Source organism: Oncorhynchus gorbuscha, linkage group LG13 (genome assembly GCF_021184085.1).
Source record: "Oncorhynchus gorbuscha isolate QuinsamMale2020 ecotype Even-year linkage group LG13, OgorEven_v1.0, whole genome shotgun sequence".
In the NCBI taxonomy this organism is placed as follows: domain Eukaryota; kingdom Metazoa; phylum Chordata; class Actinopteri; order Salmoniformes; family Salmonidae; genus Oncorhynchus; species Oncorhynchus gorbuscha.
Genome location: NC_060185.1, coordinates 52,515,025 through 52,535,894, shown reverse-complemented (window position 1 = coordinate 52,535,894; position 20,870 = coordinate 52,515,025). Strand labels below are relative to the sequence as shown.

Sequence of the window (20,870 nt, the reverse complement as noted above, 5' to 3'; positions counted from 1 at the left end):
GCAAGCTTCCCCATTTCTCCTCCAAACATAACGATGGTCATTATGGCCTAACAGTTTTATTTTTGTTTCATCAGACCAGAGGACATTTCTCCAAAAAGTTGCAAACCGTAGTCTGGCTTTTTTTAATGGCAGTTTTGGAGCAGTGGCTTCTTCCTTGCTGAGCGGCCTTACAGTTTATGTCGATATAGGACTTGTTTAACTGAATAAAGTCCCCAATTAACCAGTGGCGCAATTAACAACTTTTTTTGGTCCGTAGTTTATAGGCGACTGTGAAGCGTTTCTCAGACTGGCGCCTAACCCGTGTAGAGTTCATCAGGTACAAAACAGTAAAAATTGACTGAAACAGGGAGGGACTACCTGGACTTGTCCAATAAGAACCATATATTTTCCATGTTTTTCCCCCCGGTTGCGTAATGTTTTCCAATGCGAGCCCAAATAAACAGGGCCCTGGTACGGATAACCTGAGAACGACAGTGAGGAAAACTTACTTCCAGACGATGGCGTTCTCGCTGGCCTTGTACTTGGCCTTGCCCTTCATGCAGATCACCTGGACCCCGCTGGTGTTGAGAGGGGTGGGGATGCGCACCTGGGTAGTAAGAACATGGAAAAAGACATTCAGCTCAGTGGATCCATTCCCCATCTACAAACACTCATTCATTAGTTTATGGGTAAGACCAAGGGTGCTTCCGAAATGGCCATGTTGAGCACTACTACAAAAGTGTGTAATTTCAGGACTTTTACCTGACCGTGATGACCACGACCTGGTCAGGTACTGTGTCCAAAGCTCTATGCTCACTTGGTACCCCTATATCCCTCTGTAGCCATACCTCAATCTTCTGAGCCAGAAGCGAGGGCTTGAAGTTGGACTTAATGACCACCTTGACTTCAAGCTTGGTGCGGCCCACCTCCCTGACAAGGGGGATGACACGGAAGGGTAGGATGATGTCCTTGGTGGTGCGGTACCTGTGGAGAAGAGGCAAACACACACACAAAACAGATACATAAAGACATAGCCTGTGTGTGAATGTGTGTGTGTGCGTGTGTTTGTGTGTCTGTATCACACAAGCTCATTACCTCATGAGTTCACATTCTCCGTCTGGAGGAATGAAGCTGATGCTGCGCTCAGCGTCAAACTTGCTGAGACGCACACACTGGTGGAATGTACAGTCGTCAATGGCTATGGATTGCTTACCGCCACCACCGCCACTAAGAGAGGGAGATAAAGGAGAGGAAGAAAGGGATGGCGCGAGAGAGGGAGATAAAGGAGAGAGAGGGAGGGAGATAAAGGAGGGAGAGAGGGAGGGAGCAAGAGAGGGCGATAAAGGACAGAGGGAGATAAAGGAGAGGGAGCAAGAGAGGGAGATAAAGAAGAGAGGGAGGGAGAGAGCAAGAGAGGGAGATAAAGAAGAGGGAGGGAGAGAGTGAGATAAAGGAAAGAGGGAGATAAAGGAGAGCGAGAGAGGGAGATAAAGGAGAAAGAGAGAGGGGGGGGGTAAAGGGGAGAGGGAGACAGGTGTTTAGAGGGGACAAGAGAGCCACACATAGACACACACTGAAGGAGGTGAAACCGATCCTAATCATAATACAGACATTAGATGACAATGAGATTAACGATTAACATAAATTTACGAAGAGTATGAATTTCAATGAAGAGCTGATGCACTCTGAGCTCCAACATACCAGCCAGACACCACAACACTAATTGCCTGGTCAGCCTGACTTGCATGTCATGTTGCGTTCAGAAGGATGCAACATTAGATTGATTGATTATGAACACTACATGTCCAGATCTACCAGTCAGAAAATCAGACACATAACATTGCTCTGTACTGAACGCAACCCTGTGTAGACAAAACGATGGACAGACAAGACACACACACACACACACACACACACACACACACACACACAGGCAGACTGAGGATGGAGAGTAAATGATGTACGCTACCTGCCTCCCAAATCACTGAGGTCCAGCACAGAGAGAGGGAGAAAAATCACAGCACGAATCAAGGGGGAAAAAAAAACACAGCTTGACATCTTAGCACTATAAACATAATGCCAGGAAAGAAAAAGGTCATAAAAAAAGAGGGTGATGGAAAATGATGAACAAAGTAACAAGCCGTGTGATGTAGTTGCAGCATGATGACTTGGTTACGATGGCTGCGGAAAACGGAGTGATCTGGTCAAAAGTAGTGCACTTCAGAGGGAATTAGGGTGCCATGTGGAACACAAGCAATGTGTTCACCTCCCAATCAGTGTTTTGGACAAGACGAACGGCACGTGAAAACACTTTAGAGAATGATTTAAGGTTCTGGTCAGAGTTGGCAATGACAGCACAAACAGACTGGCACTCGGGCTAGCTTAATCCACGGTATAGCTGCAGGCACCAGCAAAGGGGCCTTCAGTCAGCTTGCTCTGGAGTTTAGGATATTTACTATTGGTGAATTCAACAGCTTACTGGCGTGAGAGCTCTATGGACCGTAGCTGTGAAACCTCATTAAGCACCTCTGCCCCCTTGGAAATACAAGAGCTGTGCACAGCTTAATTGAATCAGATCAAGTGCCTTTCTATATCTATTCTACAGATTATTCTAATCTATATTCTAATCTACTTCTATATCTATATTTTTGGCCAATGTTTTTGTTGATATCTTGTTTGATACTCTCGGACAGTGACATCTGCAAAAATAATTGACTGAGAACACATCACTTACAGCAACGACCTGGGTAATAGTTACAGGGAAGAGGGGGGATTAATGAGCCAATTGGAAACTGGGGATGATTAGGTGGCAATGATGGTATGAGAGCCAGATTGGGAATTTAGCCATGCCACTGGAGTTAACACCCCTACGATAAGTGCCATGGGATATTTAGCGACCATAGAGAGTCAGAACACCCGTTTAACGTCCCATGCAAAAGACAGCACCCTACACAGGGCAATGTCCTCAATCACTGACCTGGGGCATTGGGATATATATACACTGCTGTAACATTTGCGCTTATAATATACTGCTGTGTGCGCATTGCTGAGCTTATGTGAAGAAATAGATTAATAATTTGCTGTTCGTTAGGCCTACTCATCTTGTTGGCTGATGAAAAGTAAATGTGGGCAGTTCTTCTTATATCTTCGTCCCAGATGTGTTTGTCTTCACTTGTAGCCTGTGAGAAAGACCCGATCACGTGACAGAGCCATGTGAGTGGGAGGTGCTTCGAGCACCCAGCCGGGAGAAGGGAATTATAATATTATATTCAGCCCAAGGGCACTGGCCGCAAAAAGTATTGATTGTTTTAGGGGGCATTACGGCCACATAACAGATTTATGAAGGTGTACGATATATTACATGGATTTATTATATTTGTAAAAATGTAGATTTTCCAAAGGTCTGTGGATGGTAGGATATGTATGGAAGCCAGGATATTCAAAATGTGTTTATGTTAATTAACGGTCAATTACCATGAGACCAGCAGTTATTTGCTTGACAATCACCAGCTGACAAAATGTAATGACCGCTACAGCCCTAATTATGTTTGGTTGTCAGTGCAACCAAATATCAACATTTAAAGATTTATCTTCTGCTTGGATAGTTCCATCTGTACCACTGACTTAGTCTGGCTTTAATTCCAGGTTGTTGGATTCACGTCTCCGTATCAACTAAACATCAAACTTAAAGAATAGGACTAAATTAAATCAAACTTTATTTAAAGTACATTCAAATATTTGGGGGTTGAGATTGAGTCGTGAAACCAACAGACTATCAATTTTTTATCTGTAGACAAATTAAAGTCAGATTAAGTCAGTGGCACAGATATCCAAGCAGAGGATACATCTCATTTAAATATTGATATTTGGTTGCGTTGTCAACCAAACACAATTCAATATTACTTTTGTAATACAGTAAATAGTTTTATTACAAACTAATGTAACATTCAACCTTAAAATGAGTAACACATCCATGGCCACATTCAGGTTACAGTGACTATAAATGTCTTATGTAACCGTATAAAGTGTGCATGTTAAAGATTGCATATGCAAAGGTCATCGCAGATCTTCACAATTGCTGTAATAATCTGCACAGAATCTCAAACGGCATTGATCACTTGCACCATGTACTTTGAACGCAATCTCAACTACAATGCAGGTCACTTGGTTCTGCTATTAGATGAAACAGTGATAACACAATTTGTCGTATAAATAAACAAAATCTGACATTGTATTCCCATTGGAACTTTCTGTACTTTTAAATGGTTGACAGTGCAGTGATAGACAATAGGGTGACAACTTAACAAAATGTCAAATTGTTTTTCCATTGGTGTTACGGATACAAGTATCGTGTGTGTGTGTGTTTTCTTTTCTCTCCTTCTCCCCTCACAGGTGAAAATCATCACTCCCCAAACAGTCAACAATCAATCATCAATCAGAAGACACCTCCTCCTGTTTCCTACCGAATCACAGTTCCTTTCCCTTGGTTTAAAAACCCTGTCAGTTATTTGCTCTAGAGCTCAATCTCTCTGTAAATGCCATGTCTGTAGGTCTCTGCGTTTCACTCTCTGTGTATTAACCTCGTTTTTGTTTGAGCACCTCCATAGCACTTTGTCATCACCTGTGAGTGTTGTTTTTGGTTATGGTGTTTGTTTGTTTGCTGGTGGGAAGAGGGGAAACCAAGACAAGTCGCCCATGGGCATACAATACCCGTAGGTAGACTTTGTTAAATACACTAGTTAGAACTGGGCGGACCACCCACTGTATTTTTGGTTAGTTAGTTAGCTGTTGTTAAAGTAGGCTAGTCTAGCTTAGGGGTGTTTTTGAATACTTATTGTATCTTTCCTTGGGTCCAGCTCAGCCCCTTTTTCCTGCTCCCCCCATTACCGTGTGTTTTCAAATAAACCTAGAGTTTGACGGTAGATTTCAGTTGTGGTTATTTCGTTCACACTTTGTCACTATTATAATTTGCATGAGTTATGTTACGGGTCTCATTACTAGCACCCCCTTTTGCCCACAGAACAGCCTCAATTTGTCGGGGCATGGACTCTACAAGGTGTCGACAGCATTCCACAGGGATGCTGGCCCGTGTTGACTCCAATGCTTCCCACAGTTGTCAAGTTGGCTGGATGTCCATTGGGTGGTGGACCATTCTTGATGCACACAAAAAACTGTTGAGCATGAAAAACTCAGCAGCATTTCAGTTCTTGACACACACACACACTAACTGGTTCGCCTGGCAGCTACTACCATACCCCGTTCAAAGGGACTTAAATCGTATCCTCAATGGTACACATACAAAACTCAGGGCTTAAAAATCCTTCTTTAACCTGTCTCCTGCCCTTCATCTACACTGATTGAAGTGAATTTAAAAAGTGACATCTATAAGTGGAATTACCTGTACAGTCTAGGCCTATTCGCATGAGACTAGTATTACTTTAGAACATCGGTTATTTAATTATTACCACAGCATGTCAGTTTTTCCAGTGGATGATTCGGACGGGATTAGGTTTACCAAACTGCCACTGTAAATCTTTTTTTCCTCATTCAAAATTGACCGTTATGACAGAAGCGTGGAGGCCCTTCTAGGAGTGAAGATATTTCACATCTAGGGATATCCTAATATTAGTCTAATGGCCTTCAGTTGGGTAAAAGTCTACATACACTGCTCAAGAAAAAGGGAACACTTAAACAACACAATGTAACTCCAAGTCAATCACACTTCTGTGAAATCAAACTGTCCATTTAGGTAGCAACACTGATTGACAATACATTTCACATGCTGTTGTGCAAATGGAACAGGTGGAAATTATAGGCAATTAGCAAGACACCCCCAATAAAGGAGTGGTTCTGCAGGTGGTGACCACAGACCACTTCTCAGTTCCTATGTTTCCTGGCTGATGTTTTGGTCACTTGAATGCTGGCGGTGCTTTCACTCTAGTGGTAGCATGAGACGGAGTCTACAACCCACACAAGTGGCTCAGGTAGTGCAGCTCATCCAGGATGGCACATTAATGCAAGCTGTGGCAAGAAGGTTTGCTGTGTCTGTCAGCGTAGTGTCCAGAGCATGGAGGCCCTACCAGGACACAGTACATCAGGAGACGTGGAGAAGGCTGTAGGGCAACAACCCAGCAGCAGGACCGCTACCTCTGCCTTTGTGCAAGGAGGAGCACTGCCAGAGCCCTGCAAAATGACCTCCAGCAGGCCACAAATGTGCATGTGTCTGCTCAAACGGTCAGAAACAGACTCCATGAGGGTGGTATGAGGGCCCGACATCCACAGGTGGGGGTTGTGCTTATACAGCCCAACACCGTGCAGGACGCTTGGCATTTGGCAGAGAACACCAAGATTGGCAAATTCGCCACTGGCGCCCTGTGCTCTTCACAGATGAAAGCAGGTTCACACTGAGCACATGTGACAGACGTGACAGAGTCTGGAGACGCAGTGGAGAACGTTCTGCTGCTTGCAACATCCTCCAGCATGACCGGTTTGGCGGTGGGTCAGTCATGGTGTGGGGTGGCATTTCTTTGGGGGGGGCCACACAGCCCTCCATGTGCTCGCCAGAGGTAGTCAGACTGCCATTAGGTACAGAGATGAGATCCTCAGACCCCTTGTGAGACCATATGCTGGTGCGGTTGGCCCTGGGTTCCTCCTAATGCAAGACAATGCTAGACCTCATGTGGCTGGAGTGTGTCAGCAGTTCCTGCAAGAGGAAGGCATTGATGCTATGGACTGGCCCTCCCGTTCCCCAGACCTGAATCCAATTGAGCACATCTGGGACATCATGTCTCGCTCCATCCACCAACGCCACGTTGCATCACAAACTGTCCAAGAGTTGGCGGATGCTCTAGTCCAGGTCTGGGAGGAGATCCCTCAGGAGACCATCCGCCACCTCATCAGGAGCATGCCCAGGCGTTGTAGGGAGGTCATACAGGCATGTGGAGGCCACACACACTACGGAGCCTCATTTTGACTTGTTTTCAGGACATTAAAACAAAGTTGAATTAGCCTGTAGTGTGGTTTTCCACTTCAATTTTGAGTGTGACTCCAAATCCAGACCTCCACGGGGTAGATAAATTTGATTTCGATTGATAATTTGTGTGTGATTTTGTTGTCAACACATTCAACTATGTCAAGAAAAAAGTATTTAATAAGAATATTTCATTCATTCAGATCTAGGATGTGTTATTTTAGTGTTCCCTTTATTTTTTTGAGCAGTGTATATTTTTAGACCAGAGGAAAGAGTGTCTCCTACTGGCCATCCAACACCACTTCCAGCAGCATCTTCTCTCCCATCCAGGGAGGTGATACGATCCTAAACGCCCAGTCAGACACACCCGTTGCCCCCTCACCTCTTGCCCGCCGCCTCCTCGGTGGCTCCCCCTTTGCCCTGTTTGTCGATGACGATCTTGTCGTTCATTCCAAATTTGCACTCCGGCATGCCGCTCAGGTAGCTCTTCATCACCACGCGGCCCGAGACGTGGGCGCTCAGCACCTGGCCTGATTGGAGAAGAGGGAGAGAGGGCGAGGTTACCACGGAGCAGCATGGAAGGCAGGTAACTGGTTCAGGAGAGCTGTCAAGGAGTGTTTTATGAGGTAGTGATACACTTATGTAGAGTTATAGAATAATTTATAGTAGAAGAGAAGATTTCTCAAACATTAACAGCCAGTTGGTGGCCAGTGGCCACATCGGCACTACACCACACTGCTAAATATGCATACATTGTCATACATACAGTTGCGGCCAAATATATTGTCACCCTTACACTTTCTGAAATAATTCCCCATTTCTTTGAAAATAAGTTGCAATTGGCCTCCCGGGTCTAAGGCACGGCATCGCAGGGTTGGGCAGCCACTACAGTCTGGGGTTCGGTCATCAGTTGAACGGTGTTTCCCTCTGACACATTGGTGCAGCTGGCTTCCGTGTTAAGTGAGCGGGTGTTAAGGGCGGCCTGGCAGGTAATGTTTTCGGAGGACGAAATGACTCGACCGTTGCCTCTCCCGAGACCGTTGGGGAGTTGCAGCGATGAGACAAGATCGTAATCACGAAATTGGGGGGAAAAGGGTGTTAAAATGTAATTTACAAACAAAATAATTAACAAGATCAAAAGTTGTAATAAAAATTTTAAAAAGGTTTCCACACCTTGTTATTGGATTGTAACATTGCAGAACCATTTTTATTCTTTGTAAACTTAAAAAAAGATGCTACGCTGGATTGTTGTGGGTGTCACTGGACCAACAAAAGGATGGGGCCCTTCAAAAGCTATAGTCGTTCTCTAGATTAAGAACTCTGGGGAATAAAGTATCTAAGGAATGGATCCAGTATATATATATATATATATATATATATATATATATATATATATATATATATATATATATATATCTGGACCTTCTGTCAACATCGCAACCCCGTTTGTTTGTACTGTCCCCTCTCTTTGAAATGGAAGGCCACTGGGCTGTTGGGGTCAGCACGTCAAATGGCACTTCGGTGCTCACACATTCTAGTATCAAATCAAATGTTATTCAGTCACATGCGCCAAATACAAGAGATAAAAGTAACAAGTAATTAAAGAGGAGCAGTAAAAAATAATATATACAGGGGGGTGCCGGTACAGAGTCAATGTGCGGGGGCACCGGTTAGTGTAGTATGTACATGTAGGTAGATAAAGATGACAATAGAGAGTGGCAAATGTGTGGAGAGGGGAGGGGGGGGGCAATGCAAATAGTCTGGGTAGCCATTTGATTAGATGTTCAGGAGTCTTATGGCTTAGAAGCCTCTTGGACCTAGACTTGTTCTCTCTGCTTGACGTGCGGTAGCAGAGAGAACAGTCTATGACTAGGGTGGCTGGAGTCTTTGACAATGTTTAGGGCCTTCCTCTGACACCGTCTGGTACAGAGGTCCTGGATGGCAGGAAGCTTGGCCCCAGTGATGTACTGGGCCGTTCGCACTATCCTCTGTAGTGCCTCGATGGTGCAGCTGTAGAACCTTATGAGGATCTGAGGACCCATGCCAAATATTTTCAGTCTCCTGAGGTGGAATAGGTTTTGTTGTGCCCGCTACATGACTGTCTTGGTGTGCTTGGACCATGATAGTTTGTTGGTGATGTGGACACCAAGGAACTTGAAGCTCTCAACCTGTTCCACTGCAGCCCCGTCGATGAGAATGGGGGTGTGCTTGGTCCTCTTTTTCCTGTAGTCCACAATCATCTCCTGTCTTGATCACGTTGAGGGAGAGGTTGTTATTCTGGCACCACCCAGCCAATTCTCTGGATCTCCTCCCTATAGGCTGTCTTGTTGTTGTCGGTGATCACTGTTGTGTCATCATCAGATTTAATGATGGTGTTGGAGTCGTGCCTGGCCGTGCAGTTATGAGTGAACAGGGAGTACAGCAGGGGGCTGAGCATGCACCCTTGGGGGGGCCCCTGTGTTGAGGATCAGCGTGGCGGATGTGTTGTTACATACCCTTACCACCTGGGGGCGGCCTGTCAGGAAGTCCAGGATCCAGTTGCAGAGGGAGGTGTTTAGTCCCAGGGTCCTTAGCTTATTGATGAGCTTTGAGGGCACTATCGTGTTGAACACTGAGCTGTAGTCAATGAATAGCATTCTCACATAGGTTACTTTTGTCCAGGTGGGAAAGGGCAGTGTGGAGTGCAATAGAGACGGCTCATCTGTGGATCTCTTGGGGCGGTAGGCAAATTGGAGTGGGTCTAGGGTTTCTGGGATGATAGTGTTTATGTGAGCCATGACCAGCCTTTCAAAGCACTTCATGGCTACAGACGTAAGTGCTACGGGTCGGCAGTCATTTAGACATTTACATTTACATTTAAGTCATTTAGCAGACGCTCTTATCCAGAGCGACTTACAAATTGGTGCATTCACCTTATGACATCCAGTGGAACAGCCACTTTACAATAGTGCATCTAAATATTTTAAGGGGGGAGGGGGGTGAGAAGGATTACTTTATCCTATCCTAAGTATTCCTTAAAGAGGTGGGGTTTCAGGTGTCTCCGGAAGGTGGTGATTGACTCCGCTGTCCTGGCGTCGTGAGGAAGTTTGTTCCACCATTGGGGAGCCAGAGCAGCGAACAGTTTTGACTGGGCTGAGCGGGAACTGTACTTCCTCAGTGGTAGGGAGACGAGCAGGCCAGAGGTGGATGAACGCAGTGCCCTTATTTGGGTGTAGGGCCTGATCAGAGCCTGGAGGTACTGAGGTGCCGTTCCCCTCACAGCTCCGTAGGCAAGCACCATGGTCTTGTAGCGGATGCGAGCTTCAACTGGAAGCCAGTGGAGAGAGCGGAGGAGCGGGGTGACGTGAGAGAACTTGGGAAGGTTGAACACTAGACGGGCTGCGGCGTTCTGGATGAGTTGTAGGGGTTTAATGGCACAGGCAGGGAGCCCAGCCAACAGCGAGTTGCAGTAATCCAGACGGGAGATGACAAGTGCCTGGATTAGGACCTGCGCCGCTTCCTGTGTGAGGCAAGGTCGTACTCTGCGGATGTTGTAGAGCATGAACCTACAGGAACGGGCCACCGCCTTGATGTTAGTTGAGAACGACAGGGTGTTGTCCAGGATCACGCCAAGGTTCTTAGCACTCTGGGAGGAGGACACAATGGAGTTGTCAACCGTGATGGCGAGATCATGGAACGGGCAGTCCTTCCCCGGGAGGAAGAGCAGCTCCGTCTTGCCGAAGTTCAGCTTGAGATGGTGATCCGTCATCCACACTGATATGTCTGCTAGACATGCAGAGATGCGATGCCACCTGGTCATCAGAAGGGGGAAAGGAGAAGATTAATTGTGTGTCGTCTGCATAGCAATGATAGGAGAGACCATGTGAGGTTATGACAGAGCCAAGTGACTTGGTGTATAGCGAGAATAGGAGAGGGCCTAGAACAGAGCCCTGGGGACACCAGTGGTGAGAGCGCGTGGTGAGGAGACAGATTCTCGCCACGCCACCTGGTAGGAGCGACCTGTCAGGTAGGACGCAATCAAGCGTGGGCCGCGCCAGAGATGCCCAACTCGGAGAGGGTGGAGAGGAGGATCTGATGGTTCACAGTATCGAAGGCAGCCGATAGGTCTAGAAGGATGAGAGCAGAGGAGAGAGAGTTAGCTTTAGCGGTGCGGAGCGCCTCCGTGATACAGAGAAGAGCAGTCTCAGTTGAATGACTAGTCTTGAAACCTGACTGATTTGGATCAAGAAGGTCATTCTGAGAGAGATAGCGGGAGAGCTGACCAAGGACGGCACGTTCAAGAGTTTTGGAGAGAAAAGAAAGAAGGGATACTGGTCTGTAGTTGTTAACATCGGAGGGATCGAGTGTAGGTTTTTTCAGAAGGGGTGCAACTCTCGCTCTCTTGAAGACGGAAGGGACGTAGCCAGCGGTCAGGGATAAGTTGATGAGCGAGGTGAGGTAAGGGAGAAGGTCTCCGGAAATGGTCTGGAGAAGAGAGGAGGGGATAGGGTCGAGCGGGCAGGTTGTTGGGCGGCCGGCCGTCACAAGACGCGAGATTTCATCTGGAGAGAGAGGGAGAAAGAGGTCAGAGCACAGGGTAGGGCAGTGTGAGCAGAACCAGCAGTGTCGTTTGACTTAGCAAACGAGGATCGGATGTCGTCGACCTTCTTTTCAAAATGGTTGACAAGTCATCTGCAGAGAGGGAGGAGGGGGGGGTAGGGGGAGGAGGATTCAGGAGAGAGGAGAAGGTGGCAAAGAGCTTCCTAGGGTTAGAGGCAGATGCTTGAAATTTAGAGTGGTAGAAAGTGGTTTTAGCAGCAGAGACAGAGGAGGAAAATGTAGAGAGGAGGGAGCGAAAGGATGCCAGGTCCGCAGGGAGGCGAGTTTTCCTCCATTTCCGCTCGGCTGCCCGGAGCCCTGTTCTGTGAGCTCGCAATGAGTCGTCAAGCCACGGAGCGGGAGGGGAGGACCGAGCCGGCCTGGAAGATAGGGGACATAGAGAGTCAAAGGATGCAGAAAGGGAGGAGAGGAGCGTTGAGGAGGCAGAATCAGGAGATAGGTTGGAGAAGGTTTGAGCAGAGGGAAGAGATGATAGGATGGAAGAGGAGAGAGTAGCGGGGGAGAGAGAGCGAAGGTTGGGACGGCGCGATACCATCCGAGTAGGGCAGTGTGGGAAGTGTTGGATGAGAGCGAGAGGGAAAAGGATACAAGGTAGTGGTCGGAGACTTGGAGGGGAGTTGCAATGAGGTTAGTGGAAGAACAGCATCTAGTAAAGATGAGGTCGAGCGTATTGCCTGCCTTGTGAGTAGGGGGGGAAGGTGAGAGGGTGAGGTCAAAAGAGGAGAGGAGTGGAAAGAAGGAGGCAGAGAGGAATGAGTCAAAGGTAGATGTGGGGAGGTTAAAGTCGCCCAGAACTGTGAGAGGTGAGCCGTCCTCAGGAAAGGAGCTTATCAATGCATCAAGCTCATTGATGAACTCTCCGAGGGGACCTGGAGGGCGATAAATGATAAGGATGTTAAGCTTGAAAGGGCTGGTAACTGTGACAGCATGAAATTCAAAGGAGGCGATAGACAGATGGGTAAGGGGAGAAAGAGAGAATGACCACTTGGGAGAGATAAGGATCCCGATGCCACCACCCCGCTGACCAGAAGCTCTCGGGGTGTGCGAGAACACGTGGGCGGACGAAGAGAGAGCAGTAGGAGTAGCAGTGTTATCTGTGGTGATCCATGTTTCTGTCAGTGCCAAGAAGTCGAGGGACTGGAGGGAGGCATAGGCTGAGATGAACTCTGCCTTGTTGGCCGCAGATCGGCAGTTCCAGAGGCTACCGGAGACCTGGAACTCCACGTGGGTCGTGCGCGCTGGGACCACCAGATTAGGGTGGCAGCGGCCACGCGGTGTGGAGCGTTTGTATGGTCTGTGCAGAGAGGAGATTTAGGCAGGTTACCTTAGTGTTCTTTGGCACAGGCACTATAGCAGTCTGCTTAACATGTTGGTATTACAGACTGACAGGGAGAGGTTGAAAATGTCAGTGAAGACACTTGCCAGTTGGTCGGCACTGCGGCCTTGTGAATGTTGACTGTCTAATGGTCATACTCACATTGGCTGCGGAGAGCGTGATCACACAGTCGTCCGGAACAGCTGGTGCTCTCATACATGTTTAAGTGTTATTTGCCTCGAAGCGAGAATAGAAGTAGTTTAGCTCGTGTCACTGGGCAGCTCTGGGCTGTGCTTCCCTTTCTGGTCTGTAATGGTTTGCAAGCCCTGCCATATTCGATGAGCGTCAGAGCCGGTGTGTATAACTCCCTTGAAGTTTCTCCTACGTAAAATAAACTGCACAGGCAGCGAATCCCATAGATCCCATCGTGAGAATTACAATTGATGGTACTTTTGATTTTTATGTTTCGACCCGATATGGGGTGTGAGAAACTTTTCATATGTTTTGTGTACTGGCACACTTGTAGTTGCCAGGGGGGAATGGTCTTGTTTGCGCCTTGACTGATGTCGGATCGGACAACACTGCCTTTAATGTTTTTAGCTCTACGGTAGGCAGCCGCAGGAGGCTGCTGAAATGTATTACCTAGAGCTGAGTCTGAGCGTAGAATATGCCAACTGCTTTTTAATGATGCCTAGTATGATGCTCCAGTCTCAACCTCCAGTATTTTTTTTCTTTTTTTTCCCAGGATGTTTGGTATTTATTTAACACTGTCAGGTGCAGTCGGTCTGTTCCAACACAATCATCGGAAGACTACCATTCATCTCTTTTCACAAAAGCATTTGTATTAAGAGGGATGTTGAATAGTGTGCAGGACATGTTACCTTCCCTGTTCTTTTTAGGAACAATTGACAGAGGTTTGTCTTAAACATCACAGGTGGGTTAAGTATTGAATTATAGTATTTTTGCTCTATTTGACCAATGTAACAAAAGACAATTCACACCAACTGCACAGAAAGACAAGTGAGACAAAAAAAACTGAATCTGTCCCAAATAGCATCCTATTCCCTAAAATGTAGTTCCCTATATAGGGAACAGTGCCATTTGGAATGAATCCTGGATGTACACAACAGGGTTTTAGTGCCTCAGAGCTACTGCTGTTTAAGTGAAAAACCACAAACTCATAATAATATATCTTAGACACTTCCCTTTTTTGTCAGTTTACAATGAGAGAACTCCAGTACAGAGGAATAGATCACCTTCGCCAAGGAATGTCGTGCAACAGCCCCACCTTGTGGACAGATAGTAAACTGTTTACTAACTCCTGCAAAGCCCTTTTTTGACCAACATTATCTTATTTCCCTTATCCTTATTGAAACAAAGATAATACAATTAAAGTGTTTACATGTTTGTAGTGAAATACAAATGCACAACAGAGCTTTCCCATTTTAACATTTTGCAGACTACTTTAAACTTGTTATAGTTTTATTCTAAACTGGGCCCTGTATTCCAAAATAATTTATCTGAAGTGGTCCGGTAAAAGTAGCATATCAACTGTAGCGTGATTTGACCTTGTATGCCGCCTCACCTCAACCATAGCACATCTACTGTAAGGGAAACAAGGTTGTGAGGATAGCTATTTCAATAAAATATTTGTTGTTGCATTCCATGCCTTATGCCTCAAACTCGAGGCCAAGACCGAGCTTGTGCCCACCAGCGTTAATGTTTTTCCCATCCAGGAGAGCAGAGAGGGTCAGCTTAATTCCAGGCTTCAGAGTCTGAGTGTATCCCAGGCCAACAAGACTAGAATTGTTCACTTTGGCCGAGAAGGCTGCGTCGGCATCAATCTGGTACTTGGCTGCGATGCCAAAACGAGTGTTGCTGTTACCAGCGGTCCAGGCCAGGTTAACTGCTGTCTCCAGCTGGTCATTCACCTTCTGGTAGATGGACCCACCAAACTCTGTGCCGTCATTTACATTCGTGTGGAGCTGGAACTCATCTGTCTTGTAGCCCACGGCAAAGTTGCTCTGGGTGACCCTGTTCTTCCCGCCTCGAAGGTCACCTGGTAGCCTGCCAGCCAGCCCTCGTAGCCCACCACCGCCACGCCGTGCACTGCCGTCCCGTTGATGTCATAGTCCACATCACAGCCCAGGTTGAGGTGCTCCCTCTTATAGCCGGTCTTGATCTTACCACTCTTCTTGCCAGTGTTTGGCGAGAAGGAGGAATCGAACGTCAATTTAAGCCCTTTGGCCAACTGGTCCTCCAGAGTGATCCAGTGCCCAGAGTGTTGTCAGTGTTCCACTTCTCAGTGAAGGTCAGCCCACGCTCCACCCACTGGTACTTTGTCTCCAGGGTGCCAGCCACTTTGCTGGTCTCCGTGTTGGCAGAGCCTGTGCTGGTGAACTCCAGTCCATTCTCTGACTTGGTTTTCAAGTCCAGCTTGATGAGACCAAAACCGTATCCCTTGGTGAAGACATCCTTGGCGGACTTGCCACGGTCAACATAGGTTGGAGGAACGGCCATTATCTCTGTCAGTGGTTTCCAATCCTGCCTGAGAAGGATCCTGTCAACTGGACAAAGGGAGGGGTAAGAGGAGGTGCTACAGCGTCACACTCTAGAAGTCACGCAGGCCAGCCTCCAGTATTTATGCTGCAGTAGTTTGTGTCGGGGGGCTAGGGTCAGGTTGTTATATCTGGAGTACTTCTCCTGTCCTATTCGGTGTCCTGTGTGAATCTAAGTGTGCGTTCTCCAATTCTCTCCTTCTCTCTTTCTTTCTCTCTCTCGGAGGACCTGAGCCCTAGGACCATGTCCCAGGACTACCTGACATGATGACTCCTTGCTGTCCCCAGTCCACCTGGCCGTGCTGCTGCTCCAGTTTCAACTGTTCTGCCTTATTATTATTCGACCATGCTGGTCATATGGTCCTGTGTTAAGAAGCAGTGCAGCTTGGTTGGGTTGTGTATCGGAGGACGCATGACTTTCAACCTTCGTCTCTCCCGAGCCCGTACAGGAGTTGTAGCGATGAGACAAGATAGTAGCTACTAAAACAATTGGATACCACGAAAATGGGGAGAAAACGGGGTAAAAATTCAACTTTTTTTTTTTTAAGAATACTTTTCTAAACACTTCCACATTAATGCGGATGCTACCATGATTAGATAGTGAATAATGATGAGTGAGAAAGTTAGATGCACAATTATCATCCCCCCTCCCCACAAAAAAATGCTAGCCTCATCCTTATTCACGATTCATTCAGGACTATCCGTAATCATGGTAGCATCCACATCGATGTAGAAGTGTTTAGAAACATTCTATTCTTTTTTTGCAATAAATGTACCATTTAATTCTATTGGGCACAACATAATCTGAAACAACCAAAACAAACAGAAAATGCATCAAACAAGTTTGAAGTCACAAGCTTGAAACTTTTGACCTCTTTAATACACATAAGTGAATTTGTCCCAATACTTTCGGTCCCTTTAATTTGGGTGGACTATGTAAAAAAAAAAATTGGGGAATTTAAACGGTTTTACCCGATATGGATTAAAATTAAAGCAATTAAAGCTGACAGTCAGCAATTCAACCAGTCGGTCATTGTGCCATTTCATATCCAAAGCACTGGAGTACAGAGCCAAAACAACAAAAAGCGTGTCACTGTCCCAATAGTTTTAGAGATCCCTGTATTGTATGTATTTTCCAATTGTATTGAATTTGAAGTGCCTTTGAAGTGCCCGATGCACAGCCAGTCTTGCCCACACTGTCCATTCTTGTTGCCCACATGATAACGAGGACCATAATGTCAATAGACTTAATTGTTTTTTAAATTCTCTCATTTTTAAAAATGTAATTAGTGTTGTCCTCACATGAATGAGTCACCTCTATATGCATTTTAAACATGTCCAATAAAATGTATTAATTCAAGACCCGAGTCCAGTGTACGTTTGTCATTGTTGATTTGTTTCAGTACAGCAGCGATACAAAGTCCTTGCTGCAAAACAAACTCGACACCGGTATTACCTTGAGGAGACATCAGCAGGTTGACGCTCTCCAGCACGTCCAGGAAGAGCTCGTTGCGACGGTACTTGATGCCCTCGCGACGCCAGCCGATCTGCCCGGTCACCTGACTGGTGATCTGAGACTGCTCCTCCTTGGACTGAAAGGGACAGAGAGGGGAGAGAAACAAGTAGTTGACATAGATAGGGGAGATAGAGGGAAAAAACAAGGAGAGAGGGAGAAAAGAATAGGGAGAAGAACAGGAGGAAAAGGATAGAGAGGAGTAGAGAAAAAAAGGTTGACAGAGAGAGGATACAGGAAAAGGACAAGGAGGAGGAAAGAGAAGAGGGATCGTCATAAAGAGAAGAAAGTAAAAAGATAGTGGAGCAGGTTGAGAGAATCACTGCCTGGTATGGCAACTGCTCGGCCTCCCACCGCAAGGCACTACAGAGGGTAGTGTGAACGGCCCAGTACATCACCAGGGCTAAGCGTCCTGCCATCCAGGACCTCTATACCAGCCGGTGTCAGAGGAAGGCCTTAAACATGGTCAAAGACTCCAGCCACCCTAGTCATAGACTGTTTTATCTGCTACCGCATGGCAAGCGGTACCGGTGTCTAGATCCAAGAGGCTTCTAAACAGCTTCTACCCCCAAGCCATAAGACACCCGAACATCTAATCAAATGGCTACCCAGACTATTTGCATTGCCCCCCCCCCCCATTTTACACTGCTGCTACTATTATTATCTATGCATAGTAACTTAAATAACTATACCTACATATTACCTCAATTACCACAACTAATCGGTGCACCCGCACACTGACTCTGTACCAGTTCCCCCTGTATATGGCCTCGCTATTGTTATTTTACTACTGCTCTTTAATTATTTGTTGCTTTTTTTCCTTCTTTTTTTTTCATTTTTCAGGCTAGGGTAATTTTTTCTCAATTTCCGCCTGACTAACGTGCCCAAAGTAAACTGCCTGTTACATATCCTGAAGCCAGGATATGCATATAATTGGTACCATTGGAAAGAAAACTCTGAAGTTTGTAGAAATGTTAAAATAATGTAGGAGACTATAACAATAGATATGGTAGGAGAAATTAAAATAAAAACCAACCAGAGTTATTTTTTTTTGAGAGCCCATGCTCTTACAATGGAAAGTATAGGGAAATAATGAAATCTACCTCCCAGGATGCAATTCCCATGACTTCCACTGGGTGTCAGTAATCTTTGTTCAAGGCCTCAGGCTTGATTCTTCCAAAACGAGTAAGAATGAGTTTTAGTACAAGGACACCTGCTTGGAAATTCATGTGTGCGAGCACCATGAAGACAATGCACACCAGCTAAAATTGGATTCCTATTGAACATACTTCTTTCCGTATGAAATAATATAGTTTGATTACATTTTAGGGTATCTGAGGAGTTAATAGAAACATATTTTAACTTGTTGAAACAAAGTTTAGGGGTAGATTTTTGGATTCTTATCTTGGCATGTTGAACGAGTGGATTACTCAAATCGATGGTGCCAACTAAACAGAATTTTTGGGATAAAATAAGGATTTTATCTACCAAAACGACACTACATGTTATAGCTGGGACCCTTTGGATGACAAATCAGAGGAAGATTTTGAAAAAGTAAGTGAATATGTAATAGCTATTTCTGAATTTATGAAACCTGTGGTGGAAAAATATTTTGATGTGGGGCGCCATCTTCAAACAATCGCATGGCATGCTTTCGCTGTAAAGCCTACTGTACATTGGACAATGCAGTTAGATTAACAATAATTTAAGATTTCAACTGATATAAGACACTTATATGTACCAAATGTTAATATTAATAATTTTTATGATTATTTATTCGAATTGAGCGCCCTCCAGTTTCACCGGAAGTTGTCCCGCTGGCGGGGCCCCTATCCCAGAGGGGTTTTAAAGGCTTGTAAGTAAGCATTTCACTGTAAGGTCTACACCTGTTGTATTCGGCGCATGTGACAAGTAACATTTGATTTGATATCCGTAAGGAGACAGTCACCAAGCTGGGGCTCCCTGCCTGTGCCATTAAACCCCTACAACTCATCCAGAACCCCGCAGCCCGTCTGGTGTTCAACCTTCCCAAGTTCTCACGTCACCCCGCTCCTCCGCTCTCTCCACTGGCTTCCAGTTGAAGCTCGCATCCGCTACAAGACCATGGTGCTTGCCTATGGAGCGATCAGGCCCTACACCCAAATAAGGGCACTGCGTTCATCCACCTCTGGCCTGCTCGCCTCCCTACCACTGAGGAAGTACAGTTCCCGCTCAGCCCAGTCAAAACTGTTCGCTGCTCTGGCCCCCCAATGGTGGAACAAACTCCCTCACGACGCCAGGACAGCGGAGTCAATCACCACCTTCCGGAGACACCTGAAACCCCACCTCTTTAAGGAATACCTAGGATAGGATAAGTAATCCTTCTCACCCCCCCTTTAAGATCTAGATGCACTATTGTAAAGTGACTGTTCCACTGGATGTCATAAGGTGAATGCACCAATTTGTAAGTCGCTCTGGATAAGAGCGTCTGCTAAATGACTTAAATGTAAAATGTAAATGTAAATGTCTGTGCAAGATGTAAAACAGTTGAGTCTGCCTATAAACAACCAATCAAAAGGGAGAGTACTCACATGGTGCTGGAGAATGACAAGACCGGACGATAAAATGTCAGCCAAGGAGCACATCGAGAGAGAGAGAAGGAGAGCAAGTGAGAGAGAGAAAAGGACATTACACAAGTCTACAACCAATTAAACAATATCATCAGCTCTGACTAGAGCTATCCCTCATGCCCAACATCAACAGCTCAAAAGGTATACTACTGTGATTACCACGCAGTCCAAACTGGATATGAGATGTATCTTTTTTTTTTTTAAATGGTTGTAGTTCCCACCTGGCTCTTGATGCCTGTTTGAGTGATGAAGGTCTTCAGTGCGCCAGTCTCCGAGTTCTGGGGGTAGCCAAAGTCCAGGATCTCTACAACGGACAAGGGGACCGTGAGACCACACACTTCTGCTATGAGTTCACCAGATGGGCTCACAAAGAAACACCATCTTGTTTTATGTAACCCTTATTTGACCAGGTAAATTCAGAGACTGTATTGAACATGAGCGACGATCTGGGAAAGGGTTGCAGGGGAGGAGAGGGTTTTTTCGAACAATTCGGCTGAGCCCAATTACTCGACTGGTTGATTGTTTGGTCATTAGGCTGTTGGTCGACCAATATTATTTTAGTCGAGCAGTAACAAACAAATACAGTACCAGTCAAAGGTTTGGACACACCTACTCACTCAAGGGTTTTTATTTTTACTATTTTCTACATTGTAGAATACTAGCGAAGACATCAAAACTATGAAATAACACATATGGAATCATGTAGTAACCAAAAAAGTGTGAAACAAATAAAAAAATATATATATATTTGAAATTCTTCAAAGTAGCCACCCTTTGCCTTGATGACAGCTATGCTCTAATCCAGTGAAAATGTCATAAAACAGGCCTACCTGATTACTTCTTATCAGTGCTCGACTTGGACTGAAATAGGTTCCGGTTCTCATTTTGGATGCTGCTACTGTTTATATTTAGGTGCAGCAGCTCCACAATACTTTAGAGAATATTCTATAAGAGGAACAGAAGCTCAATCCGTGGATCATTTCAGGTGCCGGTACATTTCAGGTCCGGTGAGCTAGTGCCCAAGTCAAGCACAGCTTCTTATCCCTTGAGCAAATAGCCTACATCTGTGTCTGTGCGCTGGAAACTCTGAAGACTTTCGCTAGTAAAGCCTGACCCAAGTTAATAGTTTATACAATATTTCAAATTGGTTGCAGACAGGCCATGTGTAGCCAATGTCATTTATAGGATATTTATTTTTAGAATATTTTCTACCTGCAGGCTGAAATGTTTTTATTTGTTGGCTTTATGTAGGCTATTTTTACATAGTTGGCAATAGAAGTTACTTTTTAGGTTTGTATCACTTTCATATAGATTTGGATAGAATTTT

At 45.7% G+C, this 20,870-nt stretch overlaps 2 protein-coding genes across 3 annotated transcripts in view; both read right to left on the bottom strand.

Moving 5' to 3' along the window:
• Positions 1-20,870, bottom strand: part of LOC123993128 (AP-2 complex subunit mu-B-like) — a 39,129-nt gene that overhangs the window by 5,343 nt on the left and 12,916 nt on the right. Inside the window, exons 5-12 of one of the 2 annotated variants that reach the window (XM_046294952.1) lie at positions 19,765-19,847; positions 19,505-19,510; positions 16,878-17,013; positions 7,332-7,479; positions 1,949-1,963; positions 1,075-1,206; positions 828-963; positions 489-586 (exon numbers count right to left, since the gene is read on the bottom strand). In XM_046294952.1, the coding sequence (XP_046150908.1) occupies positions 489-586; positions 828-963; positions 1,075-1,206; positions 1,949-1,963; positions 7,332-7,479; positions 16,878-17,013; positions 19,505-19,510; positions 19,765-19,847 (754 nt within the window). The remainder of the gene's footprint in view (positions 1-488; positions 587-827; positions 964-1,074; positions 1,207-1,948; positions 1,964-7,331; positions 7,480-16,877; positions 17,014-19,504; positions 19,511-19,764; positions 19,848-20,870) is intronic. The other variant, XM_046294953.1, reaches the window with a different exon arrangement.
• Positions 13,135-15,582, bottom strand: LOC123993129 (voltage-dependent anion-selective channel protein 1-like). The gene is given in 3 exon segments (XM_046294954.1): positions 13,135-14,907; positions 14,910-15,134; positions 15,137-15,582. Coding segments are annotated over 3 exon segments (846 nt in total). The 5' UTR covers positions 15,384-15,582; the 3' UTR covers positions 13,135-14,533.